Source organism: Antennarius striatus, chromosome 22 (genome assembly GCF_040054535.1).
Source record: "Antennarius striatus isolate MH-2024 chromosome 22, ASM4005453v1, whole genome shotgun sequence".
NCBI lineage: Eukaryota > Metazoa > Chordata > Actinopteri > Lophiiformes > Antennariidae > Antennarius > Antennarius striatus.
In genome coordinates, this window is record NC_090797.1 from 13,254,144 (window position 1) to 13,264,637 (window position 10,494).

A 10,494-nucleotide genomic window follows, 5' to 3' on the forward strand; every position below is an offset into this window, starting at 1 on the left:
GACTGAAGCTGTAAAAAAGAACCAGCTTCTTGACAGCAACAGTACTAACAGCTTATTGTGAAAATCAGTGGCTGGACGTGTGTGTGTGTGTGTGTGTTTGTTTACCCTGCAGCAGGGAGGCTATGAAGGCCGTGGCCACACTGCTGGAACACAACAACACAGCGTGGCTCATCTGAAACTTTCCCTCTGGGATCCAACCGAGAACCACAGCCGCTACAGCTGCCAGGAAGCCCACGACAGTGGCCTGAACCTGGAGGGGGTGGGGGGTGGGGGGGGCAGCAGAATTCACAGAAAAGTGAGCAAATATCAAGTCAAATAGCCCTCGGTAATGCTCTGTATAAATGTGACTTTCTTTCCATTGCATAATGTTGTGATGTTGCTGCAGGACAGACAGGACGAGCAGCTCCAAGCTCTCCGGAGTGTGCATGTTACGGTGTGTTCATTTGTATGAAGGTAAATGATTGGCAGAGTGTTACTGCACAGACAGGATTAATACGACGGTCCATCAGTCCAACCAATGAGGATAATCAGTGTAACATTACACACTTTCAGCCACGGATAGAATAATGAAAACACGACATGCATGTGTGTGAGCTTCTGCCTTTATTAAATTCAGTTACATCAAACTATCCATTACAATAATTTAAATGAATTAATCTGTAAGAAATTAATTTGTGTAACAGAATCTAGAAAAATATAGCAATAAAAAATTTAAACTGGCTACATGTGTAATGAGTGTCTATCAAAAATTTCAATGAGGGTGTGTGTGTGTGTGTGTTTACCTGCTTTAGTGCCAGGTTGCCTATGATGAGATTCCACTTCTCTATAGGAGAATCCATCTTGCCCACATTCACCTGTGATGGGTCAGATGAAAGCACCAATAGGATGAGTGTTCACGACAAATGAAATACGTAACACACCCCCCCCCCCCAAAAAAAAATCTTCAGTCATCATAAAGCTTCTTTCCATGAACAACAGAAAGAATAAGACCTGTTGAAAAATCCAAATATTACGAGCAGCAAACACTCAGGTTCACACCACAGGTTGGGTTCTTGTTACTCCGTGTTTATCCGTTATTATAATTATCAGCCATTAGTTTCATATCAACGACCCCCCCCGCCCTCGGGATTGTTCAATTGTTCAGTTAAGACCTAGAGCCCCTTATCTGAGACACTCCCACTCAGAGTGTCCATTTAACAGTAACCATGGAAACTTCCGTACCTGGTTTTTGTGTGTAGAAAGTTTTGTCAAGGCTTTATTTGTGAAACATTTGAGACCTGCTCTGGAAATGAACCCCCCCACCCCCCCCCCCCCACACACACACACACACACACACCATAATGTTTCACACAGCAGTCCTAGTAGATGTCTTTTTTTTTTTAAAGTCTTGTTTTATTTGTATCTTTGCATTGAAACATTTCACATTCGAGTGCAAATATATCAACGTGAAGACTCCGATGGAATCAGACTCATCTAAACGAGAGGAACAGTTTAAAAGCAGGGCACCGCCTCAGTGTGTGTTTGTGGTGTGTAGGAAGTTTTGTTAAAAAAAAAAATATTACAAGCATGATGATGGAGCGCATGGAAACAACGTCCCTACTCCTCACTTCATTGGTGGTGGTGGTGGTGGTGGTGGTGGTGATAGGGGGGTAACAGAAGTCGACGTGGTGAGCAAGAAGAGTCTTGTCAACTGTTTATCTTCCCACAATGTGGATCAGTGTTTGTTTCACAGCTGAGCCTGAGGAGAACAAACACAGTCCGCCGACCGACAGCAAAGCCCCAGGATTGTGACTCTGTGTTGACTCAGCACTGTAAATACTGAGCCTCTAAGAAGTTATCCAAAAAGCACACTTTGCTCCGTAACTTATCCTCCTTCTAGCACTTAGGAGACGAACACTTAGGGGCGCGTTAAGAACTAACCGAACCAACTTGCTCCCTCCATTCTGCCCTTCTTTTAAGTTTTTGCTGAAAGAATTCAAAAGTAGAAAACTTTTCAACCATCTTGTCTGCAGCTGTCCTTCTCCTCTCTAAAGATAGACACGCCTCTGACCAGGTTATAGTCATTCTGACTAGAACCTGGAGGAGCTTGTTACCCACCAGAGCGCTTTGTCTGTGAGCACAGATCACACAGTGTGTCTTTGAGAGGAGTCATAACTGGAAGCAGGCAGAGTCTCAGCTGGTAGGGGATGAGACACCACCCCAACACTTATGTAACTCCACAAAAACAAACACACACACTGTACAGTGTGTTCTGTGTACCGTCCACATCAGGAGACGGCTCCATCCAGCTTTTTTTTTTTCAACATTCAGCAAAAAAAAACAACAACAACGATTAAATGAAAGAGACATTTTCTGTTGACTCAGCAAAAATGTAAAAATATACACTTAATTTGATGCTGAGTCACTGCAGCATGACATCAAATTACTACAACAACACATTGTGTCAGACAATGAAATGTGTCATCCGCTAAAAGAAGAATGGATGAACCGCTGTTAAAACTGCCGTCTGTGTCTGTTTCAAACAAACACCTGCTGGAAGAAGCTGAACTTCATGATTAGAATAGATGTCAGTTCCTTCATGCAGATTGATTGTTGGCTACATCACATGAATCAATTTACTTTTATTGCACAGTGACTGCCTTTACGTTTTAGAGACTACAGCTAAATCCATTCAAAGTGAGAAAAAAAACGTTGTTTCCCCAGACTACATAATGGAACTGTGTGTGAGTGTGTGTGTGTGTGTGTGTGTCCCACCGCTGTAGACAGCCTCGAAGCGAGAGTCATCTCCAGGTTTCCCTTGAGGCCAAGCAGAGCAGGAACCAGGATGAAGATCTCTGTGATGTACTGAAACGCCTGCCAGTGCTGCAGATTACAGACAAAAAAAAACCCCATTAAAACAGCTCTGACAAACTGCTTTCTTAATTTACTTTTACAACTTTAACATTTAAATTAAAATTAAAAGTTGTCATTTAGCTGAGACAAATTCCTGCTTTGTCTGTAGAAACATCAACAACCTACTTATCAAACATCCTGTCATGAATTCAAATCAAGTATCATCTTCATTTGAGGGGATGTGTTTGTTTCCCTTAGATTACGGCACAAGGAGCTGAAATATCGTAACCTGTGTATTAATGAACGCCAGTGATTAAATGATCACTGCACTGCAATGTAATGATCTTTTAGGATCAATCTCATTTGGAGGAAGTACCTTTTCTGCATCTGCATGCATTCTCTTTATCAAAACTAAAACACACACCCGAGAGCAAGATTTTTAAATATAGATATCTTTAAAACAAACATTTTACTGGTGATGTCATATGAGTTACAAGAGCTGAAAATACGCTGGAGAAAAGTTCAGTTAAATTATTTTATTTTTATTGCAAGATGCCAAAACAAATGGAGCTGAAGTTAAAGGTAACGTGTGGAGATTTTAGACGTGTGCAGAGCAGCAAGACGATGAGTTAACGAACAGATCCCTCCTTAGGTTAACAAAAAAAATGTCTCAGTCACGCTGTAACAAAATACTGTATCTTCTGACATATTATAATACAGTATATTATATTGTTATATTTTATTTGAAGTGTGTGTGTGCCGTGATGCCGTCTGACAGGTAGATTATATATTAGCAGACAGTAAACAGTCTGATCCTGATCTGTCTGAAACGTATTTGAAGCAAACAGCAGGCGTAGTTTTATTTACAGGTGTTCCTCCTGTCTTCAACACGGATGAGCACACAGTGAGCCTTCAGGCTCACACTTCACCTGCACTTCCTGTTAGTGTTTAGCTCCACATCAAGTCATCTCCATAAACCTCCTGCTTGTTTCCAACCTGACTGACTGAAGTTTTTGCCCCGTCAGGCTCTTCCTGGGCGTCTCTGTGGAACTCTGTTATTAATAATGATAGGAAGGAAATATGCACGACAAAACAATAAGACTCACCTGTGGTGAAAGAATCCTGACTTGAACTCTAAACTAATCTGGATTTTGTCTGAATAACATTTGTAGTGTAGCTTGGATTACCTGCACAATGTCCAACACCATTCCAGCCGATACGGTTCCAAATCCAGCGAGCAAGAAAGGCACCAGTATCTGCAGCGCCATGGCCAGCGGTGACTCCTTCGGCATATTGAGGACATGAGTCTCACGCTCCTCAGCCTCTTCCTCCTCTGCGTCTACCTCCTCATCGGACAGCCTCCTTTCAGCCAGCATGGGTTCTGTTTCAGAGTAGCCTCCATCTCCACAGTCCGATAAAGTCAAAGAAGAGCGCGATGCCCTGTCCAGGAGTCGCCGGCCGTCTATGTGCGCCGTCTCTTGTCTGTAGCCGTTCTGCAGCGAGTTAGCCTCCGGTGCAACACCAAGGTCCACCATCGCTAGCCGCTCCTCATGAAGCTTGGTATAACCAGTAGGGACCATGGTCTGGAACAGAGAGGCGATCCACCCGGAGGACATAGACTTCAGGGAGAGAGCATTCCACCCGCCACGTGTTAAACTCATACGGACAGTAAGGTTAGACCCCAGAGACTCCCCGAGAGCTGCTCCCAGGTTCGGTATACTCATGATGTGGTCTACGGCTGCAGCCTCTCATCTCTTACCATCCAGGCTAAGAGTAGTATTAATATAATGCACAGCAAACTGGTTTATACTGGTTCAGGAGCGAAATCCATGTTGGAAATCAATCACTGGAATCCATCAGTCTGAGGAAGGAGAACAGAGGGGACAGGAGCCAGAAGCAACATAAGGATTATAAAACACCAAGATTAAACAAATGAATGAATCAATTTACAAGAAATGTATGTTCTGTGTTAAGGACACACCTGTATCACAGTCCTGTAAACTGGCTTTGTAAAAATGATAATCTCTGTAGAATAAAGACTCAGTCTGGACCTGCTCTCTTTGGAGAGCGCCTTAATGTAACTGATGTTGGGATTTGATACAACATAAATACATTAAAATGAACTGAAAGAAGAAATTAAACCAGAGGAGTCTGAATCAAAAGTGATGATATCATTCAAAAAGTATCACAAATTTATGCTTTTCTTCCTGCTATCCAGGATTCCATCAAGTTTCAGGAAATCCTACAAGAAAGAATCTCCCCATCTGTGCAAAAGCTGTTTCAGAGTAAGTCCTGGATAATCCTAGTGGACGTCTTGGACGTATGACTCAAATGGCATAAAAAAATTCTCTTGTGAAATTTGAAGAAAGCCGTTGCATCAGGGGGGCGGTGCAGTGACACAGCAGATAGCGTCTCACACCAAGATCTATGTTCTCTCTGTGTCTGCGTGGGTTCTCTGCGGGTTCTCCAGCTTCCTCCCACCTCCAAAAACACACAGCTGAGGTGAATCGACAACTCCAAATTGTCCTTAGGTGTGAGTGTGTGCATGAATGGTTGTTCGTCTTTTGTGTGGCCCTGCGATACACTGGCAGCATGTCCATAGCCACCTGGAATAAGCTGTGACACGCAAGGTGGAAAAGCAGATGAAGAAAACAAGAAAATGTGTGTATGGATGGACAGTGGCAGCAGGTAACCTTGGGAGTATTCCAGAACTGAAGGCCTTTGTCCACGAGGAATGTGCTGAGATTCCTCAGGCCAGAACCAGCGGCCTGGTTGTGTGTCTAAAAGGTCACAGCTGCTAAAGGTTCTCTACAAATAACCAGAAGCATTTTTAAGCAAGAGGCTGCATCACCTGGAGACTCAAACAGGAAGTTCAAATAGCATTTAGCATCATGTAAAGGAAAACCATTTAAAATGTGGTACATTGGGTTGTTGAAACTGTTATAGTTTGATCAAGTAGAATTTTTAATAACTATAAGCGCCATCTGTGCCTGATGTGAACATAGTATGAAGCAGTAAACTTAAATACAGGCATCCCACACATTTAAATTAAACATGATGCTGCTAATCAGACAGAACGCGTCTCCCAAACTTCTTCATGCTATGACTGTCTTGTGGTGATGATGCAGTGCGGAGAACTTAGTTTACACATCATTAGACTACATCCCATGATAGTCAGGACCGTTCGCAGAGCTTTACGCCATACGTTTGGGCTTTCATGAGATGTACTCTCACAGTGAGTGTGAATGTTTCCAGTCGGAGTCAACACATCTGGCTAGTCGTGGATATTTGTTGATGTTAGCTGAAACATGTTAGCTAGCTGCACAGAAATCAGAGCAGTAAAAAAAAACAACCCACGACTCTAGTTTCTTAAACGTTAGCCGTGAGACTGAATTGTCCTGCGTTAGCAAGAAGGTGGGTACGGAATAAAATAATTATCCTAGTCATGAATTTTAAGTTGTGTTTTTTAAGTTATGTTTGTTACCTTTCTGCTGCGGAGACATTTTATCCAGAAGGGAAGATGCGACTATCGTTCAGTGACAGACCGACAGGCAGAGAGCCGCGTCACAGCGTTAAGTGAGGCCAAAGCTCGTCTATGTTGAGAAGATGGCGGACTCCGTTTAAAAAAACGGTGAGTAATCCGAACCTAGGGAGTTTATCCTATCGGAGGGGGTTTTACTGCTACACTATTGTGATCTGACAATAGAATATGGATTGGCTCGATTCGCAAAATGATAATTCCATTTATTTCCATGTAGCTTACTGCATGAGTAAATACAGATACCCAATATAAAAATGCACTTTGTGTAGATAGATAGATAGATAGATAGATAGATAGATAGATAGATAGATAGATAGATAGATACTTTAATAATCCCGGAGGAAATTGCACAGGGATGGTTTGCTTTGTTGTACTGGGTTTTGATACATCTTAATTGCAATTGTTAATTTCCTAGGGAGAATTTATAGTACTGTTGGTTAATATGTTTGAAGGTAATTATGAAACTCTTTATACGAACTGAATTGACTCTGAATCGTGTAGACCAGTGTTTCGTCGCAACAAAGGTATGCCAGAGTGAGACCTCCTGTTACACCGTCATCTCTCCACGAGAAGTGGCATACTGTACATAGCTCCATCGTAGTGCGCAATCGCAGCATTAACACGAAACACACAGAACACAGTGCAGCAAACCGATTCCTTACAAACTCCTGGTTATAGTGGGGAATTAAGCTTTCGACATACCTTATTTATTCAAATGCTTTTTTGTGTCGGCTCAGCGTTATCTTCCCAATCACCATCATGGGCCAATTTCAAAAGTTCTTCCCGAACAGCAGGGGGCGCTGCAGGGATGTAAAATACCGCCATTCGTTTCCGGTATCCGGATGTTAGTCTCACTGTTAACGCATGTCTACGAACACCTGGTGGAGTTTCGTCTAACATGGAATTAAACACCAAGAAAACGCGCTCACAGGCTTTGTTGACATGTGGCGACGGAGGAGGTCAGAGTTCTATTATTATTAGTGGTTTGGATGTTGATAGAAAAATTAATGTATGCCGTAATTGTAAACGAAAACGTTAGCTACTTGTTTTTTCAGATAATATTAATGATTTTCAGTTTCTATAATCATGGCTGGAGCTATTTTTACTCACTATACTTAAAAGAGAATTGCCCGATGAAGGTCATGCCACAGCATCTCAGTGGGTTTAAATCTGGGTTTCCAATCAGCCACTCAAAAACTTATATTTTGCTTCTTTGGAGCCATGCAGAGGAAGACTTGCTGGTGTGTTTCAGATCAGTGTCCTGCTGCATAGCCAGAGTAACCTTTGACCTGAGGTCATGAAGTCATGGCCGGATATTCTCCCTCAGGATTTCCTGCTAGAGCAGAATGATGAGGTTTTTATGGAATGCTGTGTTAGTTTTGTGCCAGATGCAATGGGAAACACATTCAAAGCAGGTCCAGAGTTTTTGTTTCATCGGTCAACAGAAGACGTGAGCCTTTGCAGGGCTTTATTTTGTGCAGCAGAGGTTTTCCTCCTTCAAACTCTCCATTTTTGTCCGGTCTCACTGTTTTGTTTTGTAAAATTACAGATTCTCTCCTCCACATCTGTCAATGAGTCATTCTTTATGCTTGTCAAAGTTTAAATTTGACCTTGACCTAGTTTTCTGATGGTCATAGTCATCATCTCATTTTTATCCCCTTTGCCGCCCGAGTAATTTGCTTTTTGTTTCATCTTTCTATCTGCAAAGGTTGCGTGATATTTGGTGGACTAACGGACGGATGGACGAACGAACACACAAACACTGATAATTACAATACATCACCGCTTTGAAGCGGGATGTAATCAATATTGGTGCAATTTTACGAGAACGTTTCTAATAAAGTTGATACATATTGGATTCACGTATATTATGAAATTTAGAAAATAACAGTTCATGCTGGCCGTATCACTTTATTTTGTTGTTTTATTTATCCTCCGCACCTGAAAAAAGCTCCGGACCATGGAGCTAAACGGTTGGAGACACTGCTTCAGATGTTGTTCTGGTCTTTGTGACCTCTTGAAAGAACTATCAATGTCCTCTTGGAGTCAGTTTTGGTAGACTGGCCACTCCTAAAGAAGGTTCTCCACAGTGAACAGTGGTGATATTGACTCTCTGACTCCAGACATTTGTCTTTTTTTTAAACTCCAGGCCCTCAGGTTCGACCGTAACTATAATTTCTTTGTGCCGCCAGGTCTCAGTGAGAAACTTCTCCTGAAGCCGAAGCGTGGCAGCTCCCTGCAGACGGAGAGAGTTCCCAGAAGCAGCGGTGAGGCTAAATATTCATCCCCTGATGCTATTTCTTGCATATTCATTATTTTTTTAAAACTCAGCACAGAGGTGTGACGATCTGTTTTCTTTTGGTGAGGCAGTGCTGGAGCGACTACAGACTTTTCTGCCTCAGATATCCGAGGCCAATGAAAGGCTGAAACAGCAGATGGAAGAAGATCCTGCTCGATGCTTTGATATTGAGAACGTAGAGGCGGCACAGAGCGTCATAGCGATGGTGAGTGTAGGACCGCTGGTGCTAAAATAACTAAGAGGTTTTCCTGCTTCTCTCTATTGAGCTAGAAAACTGGTTTTAGTGCGTCGTGTGATTTCTCCCCGTCCTCAGGATGTGGCGCTGGTGGAGCTCAGCGGGTCAGACGGTGACTCAGATGATGATGAGGAGACTTCAGACTCTGAAGAGGACTCAGACTCTGGTGAAGGGAGTGAGATCACTGAGCACAACCTCAAATTACCTGGAGATAAAGTCAAGAAGACGAAGGCTAACATCCAAGTTGTGGATCAGCAGGGATCGTAGGAACGAGGAACCACAGACGTGTTTATTGTCTTCGCCCTCTGAGGTGATTAAACTGATCCGTCATAAAACATTTCACCTCATGTGAGATTTACCCCACAGAGGTGATGTGCTCAGAGCTCCTGTGTGCAGAAAACACACGTCTCACTCCCTGTGGGAACAGCATCAAATATGATTTTGTACACCGACATGTTGCAAAAGTGCATTTGGAGCCACAAGAGTGATGACCTCATCCAGTCTGGTAATCAGCTGACTGCGTGACCTCTAATTGTATTTGTTGTGAAATGTAATGCCATGAATCAGCTTGTTTTAGATTATCATGAGCTCAGGCTTTGTGTCGTTATTCATTCATGAGGCTCAGAGATTTTTTTTACATGAACACTCATCTGTCAGTGAGGATGGACTTAAACCAACAGATGGGAATAAACCACGTTAAACTGTAGTCGTGAAAACTCCAGCGTGACCCCGTGCCTTCTGACCTCAGCTCCGCAGGATGTTCCGTCACGAGCGCAGAGGACAGAGCTGGACAATGTTACTCTGTAGAACAGATAAACTACAAATGAACTTTTTGCCATAGTCACGTTTTCTCTCCAGATTGAATGAGCCTTTGGGTGTTGAATAACACAAGCTTTCACGTTTTCTGGATTGAATTTAAATTCTTTGGCCTGAAGGATCCTGATTTAGGATCAGTCACTGAAAACTTTCAGGCAGCTGAAACGAATGATTATTTTTATTGCAATGAAAATAAAGTCTATATACCGACTGACCTTCATGTGGATGTTGAATTTTACCAATACAGTATGTTTGCATAATTCAAATGTCTATTTTCACTGGGATTTCCTATTTGAGTCCTCCCTTTATTTTCATCCGAGACTTCTCCAGCAGTGTTCAGGTTTGCAGCAGATTTATTTGACGTCACCCATGAGGAACATTAACAAGATCTTGATTTTAACAACATGAAGCTCAACTGCGACATCTGAATCTTAATTGTAGATATGATTCATTTTTCTGACGTTGAAGCTTTATTCTATATGGCTGACGGTGACACCGACTAGATAATTTTACCGTTTACAACACATCGTAGTTGGAGTACAAGATGCTTGATGGAGGTCATGAAGTGCTTGATGGAGGTCAAATCCAACCAGTCCCAGTTCAGAGCTGGAGAACGACCTCAAATGTCTCGAATGATGATGTAAAAACGTAGATTTTATACACGGTTTGTAAAATTATTTGTTCTTGGTGGATTTTTGTGCTCTACTCAGTGCTGACCTCAAAAACTGCATCTCTAGAAGAAGCAGTCGTTCCGTCTGCGTCCAGTGTGTC

General features: G+C 42.5%; 2 protein-coding genes across 2 annotated transcripts in view; one reads left to right on the top strand and one right to left on the bottom strand.

Moving 5' to 3' along the window:
- Positions 1 to 6,396, bottom strand: part of slc41a2b (solute carrier family 41 member 2b) — a 29,602-nt gene extending 23,206 nt beyond the window's left edge. Inside the window, exons 1-5 of the mRNA XM_068307317.1 lie at positions 6,317 to 6,396; positions 4,020 to 4,693; positions 2,755 to 2,862; positions 783 to 854; positions 106 to 250 (exon numbers count right to left, since the gene is read on the bottom strand). Coding sequence (XP_068163418.1) covers positions 106 to 250; positions 783 to 854; positions 2,755 to 2,862; positions 4,020 to 4,556 — 862 coding nt within the window. The 5' untranslated portion in view covers positions 4,557 to 4,693; positions 6,317 to 6,396. The remainder of the gene's footprint in view (positions 1 to 105; positions 251 to 782; positions 855 to 2,754; positions 2,863 to 4,019; positions 4,694 to 6,316) is intronic.
- An 823-nt stretch (positions 6,397 to 7,219) lies between these two features.
- Positions 7,220 to 9,937, top strand: nopchap1 (NOP protein chaperone 1). Its single transcript, XM_068306917.1, has 4 exons — positions 7,220 to 7,332; positions 8,566 to 8,640; positions 8,744 to 8,877; positions 8,986 to 9,937. The coding sequence occupies exons 1-4, from the start codon at positions 7,272 to 7,274 to the stop codon at positions 9,172 to 9,174; spliced, it is 459 nt and encodes a 152-aa protein (XP_068163018.1). The 5' UTR covers positions 7,220 to 7,271; the 3' UTR covers positions 9,175 to 9,937.
- Positions 9,938 to 10,494: the final 557 nt, after the last annotated feature.

Bases quoted from the DNA above. Each gene is read 5' to 3' on its own strand.
- nopchap1 (XM_068306917.1), top strand. From the start codon at position 7,272: ATGGAATTAAACACCAAGAAAACGCGCTCACAGGCTTTGTTGACATGT. The intron at 7,333-8,565 runs GTCAGAGTTCTA...TTGTGCCGCCAG, and splicing joins GACATGTGGCGACGGAGGAG to GTCTCAGTGAGAAACTTCTC. The intron at 8,878-8,985 runs GTGAGTGTAGGA...CCCCGTCCTCAG, and splicing joins CACAGAGCGTCATAGCGATG to GATGTGGCGCTGGTGGAGCT.